At 50.1% G+C, this 23619-nt stretch overlaps 1 protein-coding gene across 3 annotated transcripts in view; it reads right to left on the bottom strand.

The window, feature by feature from the left end:
• The window catches only part of KSR1 (kinase suppressor of ras 1), a 152339-nt gene that overhangs the window by 45203 nt on the left and 83517 nt on the right, over window positions 1-23619 (bottom strand). For all 3 annotated transcript variants that reach the window (XM_054689274.1, XM_054689273.1, XM_054689275.1), the window contains exon 3: window positions 1095-1242. In XM_054689274.1, the coding sequence (XP_054545249.1) occupies window positions 1095-1242 (148 nt within the window). The remainder of the gene's footprint in view (window positions 1-1094; window positions 1243-23619) is intronic.

The raw sequence follows: 23619 nt of genomic DNA, 5'->3' as shown, positions 1-23619 counted from the left end.
AACAGGCAGATCTACTGAAATACACTGCTGAGGGGAGCAGCAGGCACAGCAGAAGAGGTCTGCTACGCCATGTGGGCAGCTCCCTGGCTGGCTGGGGGATCGAACTTGTGTTGCAGTGGCTGCGGACAGTTTCATAAGTTGTGTCTTAACCCCTTGCACCACCAGGGAGGCCCCTTCATGTTTATTTTTTGGCACAGGTTGGGAGACATGGTGTGTCAAGGTTTTCTGAACTGAGTGAAGCTCTCTACCTTGAGCTTTGTGTTCAAAGACAGACTAAGTACAATGGGGCCAGGGAAGAAATTTAAGCCCAATCCTCGCTGGGGAAAAAAAATCAAGAGAAAGATCAAACTCCTTAAGCCTCAGGCTGCCAGAGTTAAGACAGGTGGCTCAGAAAATTAAAAAACAAGGCTAATTCCATTCATTAGCTCATTTTAAAGCCTCATCTGTGAGGTAGTGGGAGTTAAGTCAGGCATTTAAAGCTGTTTCCAAGGCAAGATTTAGAAAGCCTGCAAATAATTCCCAAGGAACTCGTCATAATGTCCGGATTACACACTTAGCCTGGGGCAGCCGCATACATGCTCAAAGCTGAAACACCGCCCAGTTTCTCTATCACGGTTGACTCAGGCTAAGCCGACATCAGTCTGTGCCAGCCCATGGGGACAGGAGGGTGGAGGGCTGGGAGGAGCTGGGAGGGGGAGCTGGCATGCAGGGAGCTGGCAGTTTCATAGAGCTCACAGATGTGTGCCAAAGAGCAGGAATCATGAGGGTCTGGCCAATAGTAAACCAGCTAACAATGGCTAAAGCTTCCCTGGGCTTGTACTGACCAAACCAGTCCAGATTCAAGCACTCTGTCTGGGGGAGCCTCTGTGGCAGCTCAGGTCCATCACACACCTTTGAGAGTCAATTCTGGCTTTCCAAGCTGCCCCAGAAGCCTGGGCCCACCCTCACCCATCCCATCATCCACTTCAGCAAAGGCAGTGGCCCCCAGAAAACCAGGCCAGGCCTGGGAGAAGGCCATCATGGAGGCCACCGGGGTGGAAGAGAGGGAGCCGTTGGGCTCTGGTCTTGGAGCTGGAGAGGAGGGTGCTACCTACCCAGGCCTGTCACCTTCCGCAGACAGGTGAGGGCATATTGTAGGCGGCTACACTCCTCGGCGTTGGCCCCACAACGTCGCAGTGTCTCCTTTACCTTGGCCTCGTTCATCTCCAGCAGGGCATCCAGCGTGAGCTCTCGGAGGATCTCCTGAGGAAGCACAGAAAGACAGCCAGGGAGCGGTGAGCAGCCAGGGGCCCCAGCAGCCTCCTCATCCTCCTCCTGGCCAGGGCTGGCCTGTGCTGAGTGGCAGGGGCCAGCTGCTGGCAGGGCGGGCCTCCAACAGAGGCCACCACTTGTCTGAGGACACAACAGCCAGTTCTTGCCCCCACCCCCAGTGCCCCCAGAGAGCAGCTGAAGCAGATGCCAAACCCTTGGGGTTGGGGTTGGGGTTGGGACTGGAGTAGGGGGAAGGAAGGACAAACCAGAAAAGTTTTGATGGGGGCATGTTGACCCTCTTTCTTTTTATTCCTCGGCACAGAAAAATGATGAATCATGACAACTTTCTAGAATGACACGTACTTGAGATAAAGATAGCCCTTTACATTTTTGTTGTATCTGAATCAGACAAGATAAAGTTCAAATAAAACTGGTTTAACAAGAGAAGGATTAACAGGAACAACCCTCACTAAGCACTGAACAGGCAATAACTCACCTGATGTGATTCTTAGTCAAACTTTACATCCAGCCCCCTTGACAACTGGGGAAAGAGGTCCAGAGGTCATGTGACTGGCCGAAGGTCATTCAGCAAGTGAGAAGGGGGAAGAGCATAACAGGCATGACTACTTCATCCCCTGGTGCTACTCCTGGACTGTGTGACATTACAAGGCAAAGGGAAATTGTCTGAGCAGGACGAAACTAACCAGAATGTTTTCTCTGGCTAGAGAGGAGATAAGGAGGTCAGAGACCCAAAACTTGTGTGCTTTGAAGATGGAGGGGACACATCAGAAGGAAGGCAGGGAACCACTAGGAAGGCGTCGTCCCCACTGACCAGCAAGGAACGAGGATCCTCAGGCCTCTGGCCAAAAGGAGCAGATTCTGCCAACAATCTGAAGGACATGGATTTAATTCTCCCCAAAGCTTCCCAGTTAAGATATCAGCCGGGCTGATGTCTTCCTTGGCTTCGGTCCCTGCTAAGCAGGGAAGTTGGCTGAGCTGCAGGGACTTCTCCATCTAATCTTCACTTACTGAACCATGAGCCAATAAATGGGGATGGTTCTAAGCCCCCAGGTGTGTGGAAATTTGTTATAAGGCAACAGAAAAATAATACAAGTGGTGAATATTTGAAGCAAGGCCTGATACCAAAGCTTGTGCACCTCAGGGAGGAGGGAGGAACCGCAGCTCTGACTGAGCCACAGGTGATGCCAAGTCTGGTGTACACACGCATAACCATGGCGCACAGCCCTGGCCTCAAGGGGCGCGCAGTGCAGCAGGGCAGCAAACATGAAAACAAGTCACTGCCATGCACACACATACCAGAGAGAGCCCGGAGCCACGGGGCCAGTGTCGAGATAATGTTCCCCCTTCTTTGGCCCTTTTCTGTATTTCCCAGATTTTGTGTAGCAGGGAAGACCAGACATCCCACAACAGTTGATTAATATAAAGTTCATAATATATGAGGATCTAAGCTGATTTTCATGGCTTTTTGGCAAGCTGTGCCTAATTTTATTTTAAGAGTAGTGTTATTGTCAGTCAATGCATGCTCCTGTAAATCTTAGGCTGTCCAAATGAACATGATGATACTGAGAGTCCTTAGGGCAACAGTTTTGGGGGTTTTGAGATTCTTGGGGTCACAGCCCAGGCCTGCCCCTGGTGTCTGGCCATGTCCCTCCCTCCCCACTTTGTGTCTCATCTGCATATTCTTTAGTCTTCAGGGTTGTGGGTGATAATCTCTAGCTGTTTAAGACAATTCATACCAAAAATTAGAAACAAACATCTCATAGCGCCATTATTGCCGGTCATTGGTTTTTGTCATTGGTTGGACAAACCCTTGGTTGTCAGAAATCCTTCCAGATGATAAAACTAAAGCATCACAGGAAACCGTTGTAAGAACAGCACAGAGAGGAGGCTGACTAGCTAATGGACTCTGGGCAGCTTTTGTTCAATCAGTGCATCTTCCTTTATTGCACTCAGTAACACCTTTCACCATAATGCAGTTTTGAATCATTTTCCCACTGTGTGCTACGAAACACCATTTGCCACCTGTCGAGGCAAGAACAAATGGTGGTAACAGTGACCTTTACACACCTGCACAAACCACCTGAGCCTTCCCTGGAAGCTCCTTGGTTCTCACCTGTACTTCCCAAAGTCATGAGGACTCAGTAGTTCTCCCAAAGATGAGATTCCTGGATCTGGGTGATTAGGGGTAGGCATGAGGATGGGGCAATCATGAGCCTAGACCATGAGCCTAGAAACCCAATCCCCAAACCATAAAGCAAATAGGATTGTTTGTTGGCATTCCTATCCTCGCCACCCACACCACGTTTTCAGTTTTTCAAACATAACTACATTTATCACTGTTTGTCAGTACAAGACTCCAGGCTTTGGATACCGTCTCCACGCAAAAACAATTCAGAGAGGAGATGACATTAAGCCCATTTACTGAAGCTTAAAGTGACCATGAGGGTAGCCAAGTGGACAACCAGGGCCCAGAACTGAAGCCCAGATATGCCAGAGCTTCAGTTGCCCCACGGTGTCACTGCAACCTTGACAAAGCCTCAGGGTGCAGCAGCTACCTTTTGAGGGGAGTATTTTTCCCAAAGTAAATTAAAGGAATTACTCTCTACCTGTATTCTGGGGAAAACAAAAAGTTATATTGTAAAATACAATATATTTTTTTTCTCTAGCAAGTGACAACCCCTGAGAAAAAAGAAGAAAGAATACGTTCAAATTCATTCTTTAAAAAAAAACAAAAAACGAGGGCCTCCCCAATGATGCAGTGGGTAGAGCGTGCGCTGTGGAGCTGTCGGCAGCCTCTGCAGCACAGGTTCGATTCCTGGCCAGCCAGGGAGATTCCCACGTGGCGCAGGAGACCTCTCCTGTAGCACCTGCTGCTCCCCTCGGCAGTGTGCTTTGGTCGGTCTGCCTGTTCTGTTCCTTGCTCTCTCTGGTGAATACTCTCACCCTCCCATGCCTCTGGCCTGTACCCCAGCTCTTGTATGGATGACAAATGAATCTTTAAAAAAAAAATGAAAGAAAGGAATTTCCTTATAGCTTCAAATTAGTTGGGACATTTCTCTCATTCTCCTCAGGCTTCCAAGATTAGTCCACTGTGGGGATAAGGTGATCCCTCCCTCCCATGATTTCTTTTCATGCTCCAATTCAAACCAGGGGTTGGGAAGGCCAACATGGGGGACAGCAGGGGTCAGAGTCGATCCAGGGTGCCTGTTAGACTGGAGTTGTCTCTCCCAGAATAAATGCAGAGTCCTGGGGCGTGAGCTGGGCAGTCAGTGCTTAGTACACCATCGTCACCCTATTTTTGATCATTCCTCCCACTTTCTAGTTCCACCTCCCTGAAGGGCTGGCTCACGGAACTGGGGAGAGGGGTCACCTGTTCTACCTAAAGCTTCAGTCAGTGGAGCCACCCTCTAGTCAGCTGGTTACCTCGTAGAATAAGCACCTCAAACACAGGGTGCAGAGCCCCATCTTGGAGAGAAAAGAGACCAGCAAGGATGAGGCCTCCTTGATCTCTTGATGAGGTATAGTAAGTCCTCACTTAACATCACTGATTGGTTCTTGGAAACTGGGACTTTAAGTGAAAATTATAACGAAACCAGGTCCTTGACGAGCACTGCATTTGTTAACCAAGGATCTGTTATAGAAGTACTAGAAATACCTCTCTTGCCTGTTTACTAGACAGGAAATTTGACAGAAGCAAGGCAATGTTAATCGAAACCTACCCTCTGCTCCCCACAGCATTAGGGTAGGAGGGGAGGCTATGGGAGGACCCCAGATTTTCTGGTTTTAAAGAAATCTCAGTATTTTTAAGTGGTTGATTTTTCACATGATGGCAACTAATGCAGATCTGTGCAGACTAAACAATCACATCTGTGGGTGACATGGAGCCACCAGACTCCAGAACAGAGACCCTGGATGAACACCTTCCAACGGTTTCACTGATCAGTGATGTCTAAGGCTCTTTTTCTATAGGCAAGTGGGGAGAGGTCGGGGCTCAGCAGCAAATGTGCTGGGTGACATATCACAGGGTACACAGGTCTCAGTGAGATACCCACCCAAGAATTTACATGTCAGCAGAGTACCCTTTCAACTCCTATGACTGACTTTAGAGGGGAGGGTGCCTAAGGCATTGCAGTACACCAGTACACCCTAGTAGCCCGCTCTCCCCTGTGTGGCGTTACACCACAGTCAGGCTGCTGGTGCCATGCCGGGCTCTCCTGTATCAGAGCTCAAGCAATGCGCGCCCAAGCAACTCAGAACTCCCAGACCTCATACATGGGTGTAACTTGCCCACCCAAGTCTGAGTTAGGAAGTTATTTCTGAGCAATGGCTGGCAACTCATGTGCAAGTTTTCTAGATATTCTCTTAACAAGAAGCGAATTAGGGATTCAGTTTTACCACCTGCTGAAGGTGCAATCACGGGCCTGCTGACAACCAGGCAGGTGAAGCCACTCTGGGGTCTCAGCCCCACTAGGGTGTCCCATTTGCTTAGAAGCAAATAGAAGGGCCTCCCCGGTGGCGCAGCAGTTGAGCACTGGGTTGCGAAGCAGCTCGCGGCCTCTGCGGCACCGGTTCGATCCCCGGCTGCTCCCCGGCCACCGGAGGAGGATCCCACATGGCGCGCAGACCTCTCCTGCCGCCCGCTGCTCCTCTCAGCGGTGTACTTCGGTCCTTCTGCCTGCTCTGCTCGCTGCTCTGACTCTGGTGAATTCTCTCACCCTCCCGGGTTTCTGACTGTACCCAGTGCTTGTATAAACAAACAAATAAATAATACATGCCTCTTTAAAAAAAAAAAAAGCAAATAGAAGATGATAAATTGTCTCAAAGCCAAGGATAGTTGAAGTCTCCCCTGACTGCCATCACAAGTATACCCTGGAGTTCTGGAGGAGGGATGAAGGCTGAATCCATTCTGTTTCAATGAGAATCATTGCCCACCCACCCCAGCTTCTGTCTAAAAAAGAAAATATTAACTGGAGGCCAAGGAAGGAAGACACCGCTGCAGAGCCCACTGAGGGAGGGCCAAACCCTGCCTCCACCAAGTCTCAGGGTTAGTGGGGAGCATGGAAGTGGGGCAGCAAGAACATGGAGCAGGAGCACCATAGACCGCTGGACCCCTCGAGGAGCAGGCTGCTGTCTGTCTTCACCAGCCACGCTTTTTATTCACCAGTAGGTAACACAGTTATTCTTTCTGGTAATTATTACAAACACGGTAAGCTGAGCACTGAGGTCACTCCCAGCCTGTGATAATTAAATTTCTGTTCTCTCCTGTCTACAGTGACGGTGGGGATGGGTGGCCCAGCACGGCTGCCACCTCCCTTCAGCAGCTGGCAGCCACTGGTGTCACAGGCCAGTCTGCGTATCAAATCCTGGGACTTCCCAGCAGCCACGGGGCTGCCTGGGGTCTATACTTAGAAACCTGTGCGGCTGACACCAAGAGCCGGCCACACTTGCTGTGGTCAGTCAGGTGGATGATAGAAATGCCAGGGCCTCAACACCCGTGTGGGCCACATACAAGAACCCATCACAAACTCAGGCTAGAATTCAGGTAAAAGTGGATTGAAGGAAGACCAAGAAGCAAACCCATACTCTGTACCTCTGCTGAGCTGTGCCAAAGCACAGGATGGGTAGGTGAGTCCTGTCAGTAACTGCCTCAATCACAGGTGCTAGCACTCCATTTGCAGAACCCAAGTTCCTGGTGTGTGAGGGCAGAGGTACTCCCCAGCTTCCTTGACTGTGGCCTAAGGGCCAGGATCCTTACTACAGACACTGCCCCAGGCATTGGTCACACCAGAGAGGCCTGGGGTAGACCCCTAGACCCCCAAGGGTGGTGATGTAGGACCCTGTAAATTCTCGGAGGCCAGGGCCTGGGGATGAGGGGAGGAGCAGGAGGGGAGGACAGCAAGGGGATCTCCATGGCGGGCCAGGTAGGAGCCACACGCCTTGAATTAGCAAGGGAGCACCTGGCAGCTATTCCTTCCTGCTGTCTCCTCACCACTGGGACTGAGGGGAGGTGGTGCTCAGACTGTGAGGGCCTGGGTAGGGCAGTCTCCTGGGGTTTCCATGGAGATCAGCAGACAGCTTGGGGTTCTGGGTTCAGCCTCATTACTAACCCATCCCTGAGATACTAGGAAAAGCCCTTTCCTGGGAGAAGGGCAAAGACATTTCTCTACACCACCTCCCAGTCAACCTAGCATAGCCAAGGAAGGGCTAGATTTGGTCAGGGAACCCCGCACCTGGGGCCAGTGCCTGTCCCTCCAGGCTTTGGTTATATCATTTATAAAATGAGTGGGTCTGGCTGGATCCATGGCTCTCAACCCTGGCCCCCACCATTGACCCATCAAATCAGAATTTCTAGAAAGTAGAGATCACTAGGGCAGACAGGCAGTGGGGCCTTATGTCTGGCCACAGTAGCCCAGGGCAGGAAGGGTCTAAGAATGTCAAGTTTCAAACGAGATCTGGCCCGGGCAGGGCTGCCTCCCAGGACTGGGCCTCCCACCTGGAGGCATGCACCACTTCCCCTCCACTCCAGCTGAGACCCAGTTCCCAGATATCCCAGGAGATGTCCTCTCCTATTCACTGGTGGCCCCTGGTCCCCACAAGGCAGGGTAGGGCTCACAGAGTGGGGAACCAGTATGTACTCCTCAGGGAATAGCTGTCTCTGGCCTAAGTATTGGTAGATCTGGGTTTGAAAGCTTCAAAAAGATAATGCAGTGATGCAGATCAAAAGTGAGATGATGAGAGAAAAAAAAAAAGTGAGATGATGAGAAAGGGTCAAGGAAGGGTGAGTGAGGGGTCTTTCTTACAAATCTCCTGGGTGCCAGGACCCAGAGGTCTGGCACCACAGACCTGAACCACAGAGGTCTGAGAGTGAAATCCTCCTAACTTCCTGAGATGGGTAATAAAGCCCAGAGAGGTAAATAACATACAGCCCAACTGGCAAGGTGGAGGCGTGGCCACCTCTAACTATTAGCCAGCCAGCCTTGCCTGCCTACCGGCTTGCTCTGTGAATTGAGTTCTTCTTCCTAGGACAGACTTTACCTGGCATCACAGGTCACACCTGGCTTTCCTGGCTCCACATCCTGCCCTACCTGCTCCCCAGTTGGGATGAGTTCCAGGGGGATGTCGTCAAAAGCAGCTGCAAGAGGCCTCCCAGGGGGTCTTCTCTCTGCTTCCCTTTCAAGCCCTCAGTTCCTCTCTCACCTCTGGAGGAGGCTGATGCTTCCACCTCTTCCCAGGAGCAGATCTCCAGCTTCTTGGCAGCATCTGCCACAGTCACCACCATCATCCCAAGGGGCTGCCACTGGGCTGGCTACACTCTCCTGACAATCAGCCTGTGGCTGCCTCCGAGACCCACTCTTCTGTAAACTCCAAGCGATCCAGTGCAGGAACTAGCAAACTTATCCTGAACAGTCCAGAGAGTGGACATTTTCAGCTTTGCAAGCCAAGTGGTGTCTCTCCCAACTACCGAACTCTGCCATTAAGAGTCCCAAGCAGGGCCTCCCTGGTGGTGCAGGCAGTTGACTGCAGTGCTGTGAAGCTGTCTGCAACCTCTGCAGTGCCAGTTCCATCCCCATCAGCCTTGGAGCAACCCACATGGCAAGCAGACCTTTCCTGTTTCACCCGCTGCTCCCCTCAGTAGTGTATTTCGTCAGTCTGCCTGTTCTGTTCCCCGCTGTCTCTGGTGAATCCTCTCACCCTCCCATGCATCTGGCCTGTACCCTGGCTCCTGTATAAATAAAATAAATATTAAAAAAAAAAAAAAAAAGGAGTCCCAAGCAGGGCCTCCCTAGTGGTGCAAGGGGTTAAGCACAGTGCTATGAAGCTGTCCACAACCTCTGCAGCACAAGTTCGATCCCCGGCTGGCCAGGGAGCAACCCACATGGCGAGGCAGACCTCTCCTGTCTCACCCTCTGCTCCCCTCAGCAACAGTGTGTTTCAGTCATTCTGCCTGTTCTGTTCCCTGTTCTGTCTCTGGTGAATCCTCTCACCCCATCCCTCCCCACACCTCTGGCCTGTACCCCAAATCTTGTATGCATAAATAAATAAAAATCTTAAAAAAAAAAAAAGAGTCCCAAGCTGCCACAGACAGCATGTAAACAAAGAGGGGTGGCAGTGTAACAACACAATTGTATGGGCACTGAAACCTGAGTTTCAGACAGTTGGCATTTGTCATGCAGTATTTTCCCTGCCAGTTAAAAATCTGAAACTGTTTGCAAGGCTATGCAAAAACCAATGGTGGCTGGCTTTGGCCTGTAGGCTATAGTTTGGCAACCCCTGGTCTCAGGGGTCAATCAGTCGATCAATAAACACAACAAACTATGTTGGGCTCCATCTCCTGGCCCTCTCCCCACCCAAGGCATGGCTTCCTGTCCAGTCCCCTGCATACAATTAGAGGAGGGGAACTCAGAGCACAAGCTGCAGGACAGCAGTGGCCACCAAGGCAGCCTGCACTGTCACCTTTCTCTGTCATCAACATACATTTCCAAAATTGCTCCTTCGTAATGTTTGAAAATGGTCAGAAAGGTCCAGCATTATAGAAAACACACACTCACTAGCCATGGGGGTTTATTCCCAATACATGCTGCACCAAAAATAGAGCAAGGAAGTAGGTAGGCTTTTAAGGGGGTGTTTGCTGATTGTGAGGGGAAAAAAAAATCCACTATTGTCCACCAGACTCCATGGTAAAACTCAACTCAAAAATTAAATACTCTAAAGCAAATAAAAACATTCGAAAGTGAAACTATGTTCAGGCCGTGAAGGGAAGGATTTGCCAGCAGCCAAAGAGCACACTCACCTTTGGGTAACACCTGGTATCTGGGAAAACGGCAAACAGGAAAGTCCCTCTCTGAACAAAGTAGGTCAGTGCAGAGGGGATGGCACTGAGTCAGCAGGGGTCAAGGGCCAGACCTGCTCACGACAGAGAGACTGGAGGCCCCCTGACGCCTCTCATTCATGTAGCAGGTAGCAGGCATGAGGAGGACCAGCAGGATAGCAGTGGGGACCAGGCTGACACCTGGGTGAGGATAAGGCACTATGGCGGGAGGGTGAGCATATGGTATACCATCCCCCAAAAACACTGGTAAGAAGGGATCTTCAAATAACTGCCTGGCAAACTGGGGTGCCTGGTAATCCTATAAAGAGGAATCAGAGAGCAGGGTCTGGTTGGAAATGTATCTCTCCATGGGGAACTCCTGCTTTCCTGATGGTAAAGGTACTGATAGAAATAAACTGGGGTTCTCAGGTGTGGTTACGTCTGCCTGCTGGTCCTCCAATTCTTCCCCTTCTACTTTGGTCTCCTCTGTATCCACAGGGAGAGCGCTGAATTCAGTCAGTGAGGCCCACTAGGCCAAAGACTACCCAGATGGACAAAGGCCTCAGGGATACCTGGCTCATGCCTGCCTACCCCCAATTTTTGAAGGCTGATGGCCCCCACCTTGGAGCAAAATCACAGACCCTTGCCCAGAAGGGCACTTCCTAGGGCTCAGCATGCAGTCTGTCCTGTGGTGCTGTCTATCTGGATGGGGGATGAGCTGGGCCACAGTAAGTGAGCCCAGAGCTAGAGACCTGAGAACCAGGTCACTCTTCTGAGGACAGGGGCTGCATTGTTTCGGAGCTACCCCACGGGTGTCCTACAAGGAGACCTAAGGCCCACACAGGCTCTCAGGAGAGCCTACAGGTTGGGAGAGCTCATCTGTAGTTTTCCAGAAACCCTGTAAACAACGCCCTGCCCCAGTGGGCCTCAAAGCTATGCGAGTCTGTTCAAGCCCCCGGAAGACAGCCAGGATTCAAGAAGGCCACTTCCAGAGCCACCTGGTCTGAATGTAAGAAAGGGACCAACAGCTATTCAGGAGGTTGGGATGAGAGGAGAAGAAAAACTCTTCCTCTGTGCAGGCTAAAGGCAGAGTTCAAAGGGAACTAAGAGACAACTTAGCCTGATACTCATTTTATGGAGGAGAAAACTGAGGCCAGAGGAGTGGAGGGGTCCTGTGGGAGGGGAACTGAAATCACCCAGAACAGCCCAGGACCAAGGCCTAGGCTTCCCACCACCACCACCAGTGACTGACATCAGGACGCACCATGCCCAGGCAAGATCATGTTCCCTGTGGTGGGCGTTCCTTACCCACATGGAAATGCTTCTTTCTGGCCAGGTTTTCTGAGCTGCTGCAAGAGGTGAGTCAAGGGGAGGAATGCCCCGAGAATCATTTTCAGCGTGCTGGCCTGAGGAATACCAAGCCACGTGCTCCCCTCCTGGGCCCAAAGCCCCAGGGACTACAGAAGTAACAGGGTACTGGGCTCTGGCCCTCAGTGGAGCCTGGCAAGTCCCTAAGGTCCATGGCTCAAAGACGCAGGCGGGGGACTCCACGTTTGTGCCCATCCTACCCTCACCCACTTTAGTAACTGTGTACACTTCTCTTCTTTGTGAAAAGCAGCAGCAGATCCCACCTCACCAAACACCCAGGGTCTGAGATGAGACTTAAGACCCACACAGGGTCTGACACAATGATTCTTGCTCAGCCTCTTGATAAGCTTCTCCTCATCACACCAGGCCAATTAAAGAAATGACAACTACTGGTACTATTGCCACTCACCAAGTGGCCTGGCACAAGTGCTTAGTAGTGAAGAAAGGGAGGTTCAGAGGGAATAAGCTACTTAAGACACAGCAAGTGAGTAACGGGGCCTGGTCACCGCCAGCCAGCTCACGCACAGCCTCTATATGGCTGGACCTCCTTGCCCTGGTTGACCAAAGTACCGAGAGGCAGGTTTGATCAGCCTATAAATTCCAACTTCTTAAGTTCCCTGCAGAAGGAGCAGGCTTAAAACAAGTATGGATTTTATTCAAACCAAAAGCTAGAAGAAAGGGTAGATCCATTTCAGGAAGATTCTGAGAGTTCCCAACCATTTTGCTTTCATTCCAGGGAATTAAACAATGAAATGGAAGTCACGTTCTATCCCACATGCAGATTTCTCCAGATGTGTTCTATAAACAGCAAAGCAAGGACTCGGAGCTTGGCCAAATATACCCATTCTGGGGACTCACAGAAAGGCTGTCCAATCCCAGACCCACTCCTTGCCTACCTCACAGCCCTCCAGTCCAGGCCAGTCCAGATCTCGTGCTCCCCGCAGCACCATGGTAGATGGGGGCCCCGGGCCCCTTGCAGCCCTGGTTGGCACCCAGCTCCACAGGCAGCTCATGGTGAGGGGCTCGAGCCAGGGCGCCCCACAGCCCCAGTGCCTGGTGTGGTGTCCCAAGGAAGGACGAGGCAGGCAGAGGAGCTTCTGTTTTCATGACTGTAGTGAACAGTCACTGCAGCCAAAAATAGTCTGTGCCTGGGAGCTAGGGAGCCAGCACATACCTCGGGAGCAGGTGCTAGTGTGAGACAGGGAGGCTCTGCAGGCCTCACTGCAGGGCGCTGGGACCCAAGCACCCCAGATATCGGGTCACAGACAGAGGCTTTCCCTGCCTCGCTGCTTCCCCCCTCCAAATAAAGTTCCCCCTGAGTCAATAAGGAGCACTATCACCTCCCCCTCCCAGTGAATCATCTGGGGAACCCCCACCCCCACATGAGCTCCAGCTGCTCCCAATCTCCCTGAACTCTCACACATTCAGGGCTGGGTAGTTTGGATACCCGTAGGAAGAGCCGCTCCAACCACCAGTATCAAAACTCACAGAGCTGTACACCATGAACGTAAACTTCACCATATGTATGTGAAAAAATAAATGCAACCAAAGTTATGTGGGCCGGCTGGGTACTGGGGGATTTTACTTCCTTTTTTGAGCTTTTCAGTATTTTCAAAATTTCCTACAATGAAGACATAATTAGACTTAGAAAACACTACTCTGAAATTAAACTTTTAAAAAGCCTAAAGATACTCAGGCCTCACAGAGGGAATGCAAAACATGGCCCTGTCTACGAGACTTTAAAATGTGTGTGTGTTTCAGCTTTGAAGCCAGAACCTCTGGCCCCACCACTGACAACATAGGTGACCTGGGTGAGTGACACCTTCTACTCAGTTTCTCTGTCTCTATTACATACTGGGGGTGGAAGCATACAGACTAAAATGGTGTGTCCCTCTCTCCCAATTCATAGGCTAAAGCCTCACCACCCCCCGCCCCCAATGTGGTGGCATGTAGAGATCATAAGGGTGGAGTCCTCATGACTCTGGCCCTGTCTGCCCTGTGAAGACACAGAGAAAAGACAGTCAAGCGTGAACCATGAAGCAGAACCTACTTCCCAGACATCAAATCTACCAGCACCTGGATTCGAGGCTTCTAGTCTCCAGAACACAAGTAAATGGATATGGCTTAGAAGCTACCCAGTCTGTGGTGTTTTTGTCACAGCAGCTTGAATGGACTAAGACACCCCCTCCGAAGCTTATTGGAGGAATGAGACACCCCATGTAAGATCAGCTAGGCTCCAGGCACACCGGGGAACACCCGCTAAAGAAGAAGAGTATAACCCATGAGTAAACCATGTTAAAAAAACAAAAAAACAACAAGAACACTAAGAAGAAGAAAGCCAACAACCTTCCTGTCTGGAAGGAAATGTACTAAAATGTTTACAGCATTTCTTGTGAGTAGCAGGATTATGGGATAAACCTTCAATAAACAATAGTTCTTACTGTTTTCCTTAATTTGTATACTTTCCACATTTGGAAAATGAACATTTGTGTAAATGACTGGAGAGTAAGGGTTATTATAAAAAGCCAATATCCAAAGATCATCTCTGTGTAGAATTATAGGTGACTTATTTTTTTTTTCTAAAATAAGTATTTTCACTTTGATACTGAGGAAAATGAGAAATGTCAATACAAGAATTAAGAGACAGGCTTACCTACTATATTCCAGAAGTGTGATCTCTTCAGACTACCCACGATCTAGGTCTTTGACACAGCACCTCTGAGCCAGTGGCCCTTCACCTCCCGCACAGACACAGGAGTTCTACTCACTGATGGGAAGTGGGGACACAATGGTCACCCTGAAATCCTTTGGAGGAGGTGGGTTACTTGCTACCTGATGGAGGAAGAGAGTTGGTGTCCGCATGCCTCCTCTGCCGCTGGCTGGGCTGTCTACCCAGGGACCCATTTCCTGAGTCCTGGAAAGGCCCTGCCCCTTTAGGCCTTCCACACAGCTCCTGAAGGGCAGAGGCCAGGACCCAGTTGGGGCCAATTGGAGTTCTCCATCTTCCTAGCTGTGATTGTTTCTGACATGAGCAAAGCCAAATCCATCAGAGCTTTCCCTGGAATTCTTCAGCTACAGGTCCAGGGGAGAACCTTCTCACAGGTAGGCACCAGCACACTTCTCCGGAAAGAAGGGAGGTATAGCTGCTTGTGCCCTTCATGCCACAGGGAGCAGGCCTGTCAGAGTGGCAGACCCTAAAGCATCATCTGAGTCCCTGTATCCAGACTTCCCTGGATTTGTAATACCTACACTGATAAAAGTTTCTGTTTTGTTTCAGTTAGTTGGTATTGGAATTTACTAAGGCTAAGTTATAACTACCAATAGGGGAATAGAATAGCTTTTATTTACTAAGTGCTTACTATATGTCCTGACACATGTCATCCATCCATCCATCCATCCATCCACCCAGTCAACAGTTACTAAATATCACCTGTGTATCAGGCACTTTACTTGGCACAGGGATCAAGAGCAGACAAAATTATATAATAGTGTTTTTTCTTAAGAAGCTTAAATTCTAATAGGAAACATGATCTAAAAAACAAATGCAAAAATAACTAAAACATGTAATTGAAATTTATGAATAAATGCTAGAAAGGCAACAACATGGCGAAATAAAGTGGTGGGCACTGGAAGCATGTGATGTTCAACAGGCGGCCTCTCTGAAGAGCTGACATCCAGTCTCCTGTCAAAGGATGAGGAGGTGCTGGCATGTGGGTACACACATTTCCAGGCAGAGAAACGAGAACCCGCAAAGGCCTGCGCTGTGGCAGCAAACAACCTGACGTGTTCTACCACCAGGGCAAGAGTGACGTGGAAAGGGGAGGCATAGACTTCAAGGCCTTGAAGGTAACAGTGAGGGGTTTAGATTTTATGCTGAAGGCAACAAGACACCAACGAAGAACTGTACTTTAGTGAAGTGTGGGGATCAGATTTGGGTTTTAAGGAAAACCACTGTTGGTTCACAAAGAATGAGATGAAGGGGAGGGCTGGTGTGGGTGCAGACAGCAACATGGCTGCTGCACACATCTGGGCAGCAAGTAGCAAGGACCGGGACATGGCTGTTATGAAAAAGAGATGCAGATGGGATGGGGAATGTACTTGGAAAGAGAGTCAGTGGGATTTGCCAGAGGAGTGGGGTGGCTGAGGAAGCAGAAGGCATCAGAAATGACTCCTCAGTTTGTACCTAGGGCAAGTGACAGGTGGGTAAAAAGCCCCAGAGAGGTAAGGGGCTTGTCAAGGCCACACCATTGGCAAGTGGCAAAGTTGAGACTTTGTCTGTCTCCCAGCAAGAAGTTCTGGGTCATCTACTTCGAGAGATCATGACCATAAGCCATCTTGCTATTCAATACTGCTGTCTGCCCAGAGGCATAGAATTGGAGCAGAAATTTATATACTGATTTTTAAAAAGACAGGTGATGAAAGAAAAGTCTTTGCTTTATAATAATTAAAACAGTGTGGTGCTGACACAAGAAATTCCCAATATGTAGCTGTCAGATCTGTTCCAGAGCAACGTTGCCTTTGAGGTAGTCCCAAAAGAGGGTGACCCCAGAGGTGGCACAGGACACATTAAGCCAAAGCCATCTCATGGTGAGGCTATAAGTACAGTCTTGCCCAAGTACAGCCCTTGGCCAACAGAAACCAGAGGTGGCTCAAGAACCCCATGTCTCGGTTATAGCCCCCTTGTAATTCCCACCGCACTTGCTTTGATCCTACTCCCTTCTTCCCTCCACCCCGGCAGTATGTCTCTGGTTTATAGTTGCTTGTTGATTTTGCTTTTTACTTTATTATAATTAGTCTTTTTCCTGGTCCCTTATTTAGGTTTTCTAAATTCCTGCTATGAGTGAGACCATCCAGTATTTTTCTTTTTCCTTCTGGCTTATTTAATTGAGCATGATCCCTTCCAGCTCCATCCATGTTGCTGCAAATTGCATGACCAAGATGAAAATGCATACATTGTGCAAAAATGAAAAATGATGTAAAAAATAAAATAAAATCATTCCACTTAAAAAAATAAAAGAACCCCAGGTCTCAGCAGGCCATCAGCAGCACCCAGAAATCCCTGCAATTCAATCTTCACTAGCCCAGGTGCAGAGATCCTGAGACCCTGAAGCCCAAGAGACCCCAACTCTTTTTTTTTGAGACCCCAACTCTTTGGGTAATCAGTAATAAACACCTACCATACCAGAGCAATGAATAAAACAGCCAGGTCCCTGCTCACAGGGCACTTCCAGTTGAGACAGTTTTCACTGGACTTGGTGGCCAGGAAACTCATAGGATTGAGGAGACAGGCTCACTCTTCAAAAATGCCAAACAGTACAGGGTTAGTCAGAATAGCCAGGCTCATGATTTTTCACATTTTTAGAAACCAGGAGCACCCCCACACTCAAAGCTTCAAAGAGGGCACTCTGGTTCAAGATCAGAAAAATAGACCATTTTCTCAATTGGGGAGTGTGATGTCTGAGAGTTCCATAAGGACAGGAACACACGCGCAACCCCAGAACAGGACCTAGTACATGCCAGGAGCTAAGTAACACCCCCTGAGTGCAGGCCTGACTGGATGCACGGGGAAAACTCAGGGAGACCAGTAGCTCTGCCTCTTGCCAATTTTCAAACTCTCCTCCCTCAGGCTGTCGGTCAATTTCATATCATTGTTATTTGTAAACATGTATGCCCCACTGCCCTGTAAGAACCCCAACCCACCCCAACACACACCTTATTTATTCCCTGTGATAATGGATCTGCTGCACAAGGCCAGTGATCAATGAGTGTAGAATGAAAGGATGTAAAGGAATGAAGGAAGGAGCGGAATGAGCAAAAAAGGAAAGCAGAGGGGGAGAAAAGAGAAAAAAGAGAAAGAGATGGAAGATAGAAAGACCAATTCAATGACACAACTACACACGGGAGCATCAGGCAGAACAGCTCCAGAGCTATTCTGGATAAGCTGTCAGGGGAGAAAACTGAGAAGGAAGCCTGGCTTTGGAGTCACAAGGACCCAAGTTTGAATCCTGACCCAGCTATTAGTTCCTGGTATGATGCCAACACGTCACTAACTTCTGAGCCTCAGTTTGCTCAGTTTTAAAATGGGAATCCCACTTTCCACCCTCCCCAACCCCCCGCCCCCCGCCTCAGGCAAAAGGATTGAAACTGCCACTTTGCAGTTTACCCCCTTCCTCCCATATCCTGACTTCATGCTTCTGCCTGGTTGGGTGACACAGGCCTGCACCCACTGCCCACATCTCCCATTCCCCAACCAAAGTGGGGTGAGCAGCATGGCTGAGCCTGCACTGGGCTGGTCCTGAGAACCAGAGATGGAGACCTCACTTCCTCAGTACCAAGGTGGTCCAGGCGCTGTAGTAGACACGCGGCCTGGTGAAAGCGTGTGCTACATGCTGCGGAGGTTGCCAGTTGCCTAAAAGCAAGGCTATGGAACATCAAGGTCTCTGGCTCCCAAAGGGAGAGGGGGGGGACGAGGGGAAGTAGATGGGAAGGACAGGCCAGGAGCGAGGGCAATAGGAGTCACGTTGATCAAAGCTGTGCCCAGGAGCCAAGCACGAGTTCATTTCTGGTTTAACCTCACGCAGCCTCCCCACCTCATCCAGCTCACACTCTGAGGCCTGCACAGATCTATGACCACTCCCAGCCAATGAGAAACCGAGGTGGGGGCAGAAATCAGCTCCCCCACAAAGAAGACCTGATATTAGGGCCTCCCCTGGTGGCGTAGTGGTTGAGCGCCGGGCTGCGAAGCTGCCCTCAGCCTCCGAACGCCGGTTCGACACTGGAGGAGGGTCCCACATGGCGCGCAGACCTCTCCTGCCGCCTGCTGCTCCCCTCAGCAGTGTACTTCGGTCCTTCTGCCTGCTCTGCTCCCCGCTCTGGCTCTGGTGAATTCTCTCACCCTCCCGCGCTTCTGACTGTACCCAGTGCATGTATAAAACAAACAAATAAATAAATAAAAAAAAAAAAAAAAAAAAAAAAGAAGACCTGATATTAAACATGGGGAGGCAAAGACAGAGGAAAGGGGAAAGAGAAACTTGCTCAGTCAGGGTCATAATAAAATCCTCTTACTGGACCTGCCTGCATCTTTGGTTCAAAAAGCACCGCCAGCGAGAGCTTATTCAGAGAACCTGTGGTCAAAGGCGCCAGCCCGACTCTGTAACACCCACCTCTCCCTGCTAGAACTGATCTCAGCAAGCGCCTGCCACTCCCTTTAATAACCTCCAACAGGGAAATTGCTGAAGGAAAAAAATAAGTGGCTCCTTGCCAACAGGCTTTGAAATTATTTCCCCAGCTGCAGTCAGAACATGAAGCTGTGATTTTTAGTTTTTAACCTGGTGGGGGAAGGAGGTGGGGTGGAACAGTCATAGTGTGTGACTCTGGGGGTCTGGGAAGGGAGGGCCGTCCCTCAACCTCACACCAGCCAGCCAGGAGCCCAGGTCACCTTTCACCCATCCGGGGACTAAGCCTCTTCACTGGTAGGAGTTTCGTTTTCCTTAAAACAATTCTACTCTTCTGTCTGTGTCTCTCTCTCTCTCACACACACACATACACACAGACAGACACACAAACAGACACACACCAGAAAACGCAACAGCCTCTATGTTGCACACAGGCCCATTTCCATGCATATACTGGTTTCCTTCTCGGGTCCCTGTCAGACCAGGCCCTTCCCAGCCCTTCCTGCACCATGACACCAGCTCTCTCACACCTCAGGGTCTCTGAGGTCCTGTTCCTCTGTTTGCTGTGCTCTGCCCCCGCCCACCAAGCCAGTCCAGGGTCACAGGGAAGCTTTTCCTGGCCCGGTCCTCCCCTGACCTCCAGGTTGAGTTTGCCCCCTGTGCTCTCACAGACCCCAGGTGGCTTCTGGGAGGGCACCCGGTGCCAGCTCTCAGCATGTGTCTACCATCCCAGCTGTCAGCACAAGACCCCTGCAAGGCAGACTGAGAACCTGCTCCGCCTAGCACACATCAGCAGTTTATCTGTTTAACTTGAAATTCATTACGATATCGAAAAATTTAAATTTTGGTTTCTCAGTTGCACTGCAAACATATAGATCTATTTTCCCAGAGCCAGGTGTGGCTGGTGGCTACCACACTGCCTGGACAGGGCAGTAAAGCACATGTCTGTCATCAGAGAGGCCTGTTGGACAGCATCGCTCTAGCAGGACTGACGCTGGGTAAGTGGTCTCCAACAACCCCACAGGAGGGGAAGGAGGAGGAATCAGAGGTCCCCTAGGTCAGAAGCACCCACTTGCAAGCTCTGGAGCTGCAGAGGGCTGTGAGCTGACCCACGAAGAGGAGAGTCCCTTCACCCACACCAGACTACTGCCCTGTGGCCTCTTCTCCATTTGTCCTCTCCTCATCCAGCACAAAGGCATTATTTCCTGGAGACTCTGGCCACTAACTAGTGGTTACAATCTAAAGACAAAAGCAGTAATATTTAGTTAACCCTACAGGGAGAGACGCCAGGAAGGCAATATTGAAAAGGAAGAGGGAGATTACACACACACATATGGCTATTCACATGCAGGATGCGTGTATTTTCATGAAGGAAAAGTCAGGACCCCAGTCACATAGCCATGGAGGGTCGAGATCATCAGAGAATTCAGAGGCTGAAGGAACAAACTCCACTGCACAAAGACCATCCCCCAGGGCCTGGGAGCAGCCCCAAGGCAAATCACCTCTGGCAGATACTGACTGCACACCCGCAGGTGCCCTTCAGCAAAAGAAAACTGCCAGACATAGTAGATCTGGATCTCTCCCTCAGAACAACCAAATAAAACAAAGGACAGATAGATACAGGCATGTCCAGTCTCCAGCCCACTGTGCAACCTTTTGTCCTAAGGCACTCCCCTCACCCAGAAAATATTTGCCAAGGGCTCCCATTTGCTGGGACATACAGGCTCTTCTGGGCACGGCCTCTCAGCCTGCTCTCATCCGGCTGGCCCACACCAAGATGCCATCTCTGCTGTGCCTCTGTGGCATAATGGGCACCCCACAAAATGGTCATTCTTAGAGCATCTTGAAGAAATCTTAACTCTTACTGTTCTATTATTAAACAAGAAGGAGATGGATTTGTGTGGACTAACAGAGAGACGACAGTAACACTACAAACCTGCAGGAGGATAACTACTGTATGATCCCATCTTAACAACTGAAAAGGGGGGAAATAAATTTGTATGTAAATAAAAACAATGTGATACCCTAGACTGGATCCTAGAACAGAAAGGTCATGGGGAAAAGGATAAAATCCAAATAGAGTTCTGGAGTTCAGTTACTAATATACCAATGTCGTTCTCTTAGTTTTCACAAAGGTACTAGGTGATATATGATGCTAACGATGAGGGAAGTTGAGTGAGGGTGGTGTATATGGGTGCACTGTGCCCCTCCTCAGCCTCTCCGTAAATCCAAAAAATTACTCCTAAATGAAAGATTTACTTAAGAAAATAAAGAATGGTTGATATGGCATTCAGAAGCCAAGGGACTCTGCCTCTGAGTCAGCTTTGGAAAGGCATGGGTTTGTATGCTATTTGGCACTTTTGTTTCTGAAATTTGCATGTACCTCTGGCAGGTAGGATTCTAGAACCAATTCTGGCTGAAAACACACAGGATCCATCAGAGTTGAGGGTGAGTGGGGCAGGGTGGGTGTCAGAGTCCAAATAACTGTCTAGTTTAAGAAACAGAATAAAGCAGGCCTATACCCGCAAGCCGGTATTGAGCTGGAGTACCCCCACCCCACCCCATACACATTCAAATAGAAATGCCAGGAGCAGAGCAAAAGGCAGCCCTCACCTTAGCGGGGCTGGGTTTACTAATAGCCCTTTCTTTCCAACCTGCACAATATTCCAGACCAGGCCCAAGAACCTACATGATTGGGGGTAGGGATAAGGAAAGGCAGGGGAAACAGAGCGATCTTGAGAAAAATGGTCTGGAGACTTTGGGGAAGACAGAGTGACACGCAGTTCCTTATGGTTCTTAAAATCCAGGCAGGTTCAGGCCTCAGCACCCTCAGGCTCATTTCCTCTGCCTCGCCACTGAGGATGCTTTGGACGCGTGGCCTGCGGGATCAGCTGCAGTCCCAGCCTGTCTCAGTGCAGCTCTGTCTCAACTGGGCAGACTCCCACCACCCTCAGATTCAGCAAGCAGCCTCAGTCCAGCTCCTGTTCCCAGCCTTCCACTCACTCCCTGCTTCCTTTCACTCTCCAGAAGGCTATTTAGAGATGCCTGCCCCATGTGCAAGGCTCTAGCCATCTCTTTGGGCCTGGCTGTCACCCTGGAAAAACAGCAGCTGAGGAGGCAAGGTGAGGAAACCGCTTTAACGTTTCCCTCTTTCACCCTGGTGAATACTATGCACGTGAGTTATTCTCCCACTTTAGATAGAAACAGAAGTTTAGGGGGTCAGATTCCCAAAGCCTGGCCAAGAACCCACGTGTTCCTGACAAGAAGAAAGAAGTGGCCAAGAACAGGCACTTAGTCGGTCAGGCCTGGATGGGCACCAGCAATGCCCCTTAAGGCTCTGGGATCCTAGGTGCCACTGCACCCCAGCATCCCCACCTGTGAAGTGGTGGAAATGTTACCTATTCCATAGGGGAGCCAGAACCACTGAATGAGACTGGTGGGCACAGGCATGCTGCTGCCTTTATGTCAGCAAAGTGAGCAGGAGGCTCTGGGGCCCTGTGAGCACTCTATGGTCATGGTACAGTCCCAATACCAAATCAGAGACACACACATCCCCCCCCCGCCCCCCCAGTGAGGGGCTGGTCAAGCACAAGCTGTAGTGAACAAAGAGGTGTGGGCATGGTCAGAAAGGGAGCACAGCAAGGCGCAAAGGCACCCTCAGGCACTGGCCTTCCTGGAAAAGCCCTGCTTCCCTGGAAGCACCAACTCTCCCAGACTCTGTCCAGGGCAAACTCAGGGCAACTGGGCATTGCTGGGAAGGTGGCTCTCTGGGGTTATGATCTCAGGACCTGAAGTGAAGATGCACACCTTAGAGTAAGTTGTGTCACCATTTCCTCAGGACCAAACCCCTGGCTCCTGGAGACATCCATCATGTCACTGAGTTCATGCTCCTCCCTCTCAAACAAGCTGCCATTGTATCAAGTCCAATCCTCCCTGTGGCTTTTGTGGCACACCACCTGGAGCAGGTAGGCCCCTGTCTCACAGATCATGTATTTCAGAAGAGAACAGACTGATGATACACAACAATAAACAAAGAACTTCAAACAGTGCTCAGTGTTGAGAAAATCACAGAAGTGTACTGGTAGACAATGAAGGATGGGCGTGCTCTTAGACCAGAAATCAGGAAGACCGCTTGGAGGAAGTAACAATGGACCTGATATTAGACTGATGTCCACAGAATGAGCCAGAAAAAGAGCACTCCAGGAAAGGGAAGAGCAAGTGCAAAGGTCAGACCATAGAACAAAGGAGAGGGTGACTGAGATGAAGTCAGACGGAGGTGGACAAATCATGTGTCACATCTGGCATCTATTCAGAAAAAAATGGGAAGCACTAGAAAAACGACATGGTCCAATTTGTGCTGCAGGGGTCTGGGCAGGAGAAGATGGTGGCCTAGACCACATAATGGCAGCAGGATGGCAAGAGGTGGACAGGATGTCTTGGGGCAGCGCCCACAGACTGCATGTGAAAAGTGGTAAGGAAGCATTAAGAATGGCCTCTTGGGCTTGTGGCTTGAGTAAGTGGGTGGAGGATTCTACCAGTTACTGAGATTGGGGGATGCAGTGGGAAGGAAAAGCTGTCTGTGTGTACGGGATAGGAAGAATTAAGTGCTCTGCTAGAAGGCTAGTTTCGAGTCACCTCATGATCTCTAAGGTCACCAGGCAGCTGGAGATGCTCCCAGTCTCCTGTCCCAACCCTCCATTCCTACAGTGCCCTCTGCTCAGGCTGCCCCAGTTCTCCATGCCGGGTGGCCTCCTGGTTCCCAAACCACATCCAGCTTTGGGGCTGTCCTGTCTGCTGACCCCTGTGAACAAATGAGCGTGCCCCCTCATTTACTGAGTCATGACTTGGTGACTCAAACATCACTTGACTCAGTATCTACCATGCCTCAGCCTGGCAAGAAGACCTCTATCCCCACTGCCACCACAGGCTCTCCAGGTGCTAAACTGCCCCTGCAGTAGGCCTTCAAGATACTGGTCTCTGCCCCCCTGGTGGCTC

This window comes from Talpa occidentalis, unplaced genomic scaffold (assembly GCF_014898055.3).
Source record: "Talpa occidentalis isolate TD23 unplaced genomic scaffold, MPIMG_talOcc4v2.1 talOcc4.7, whole genome shotgun sequence".
NCBI lineage: Eukaryota > Metazoa > Chordata > Mammalia > Eulipotyphla > Talpidae > Talpa > Talpa occidentalis.
This window is presented reverse-complemented; position numbering and strand designations above follow the sequence as displayed.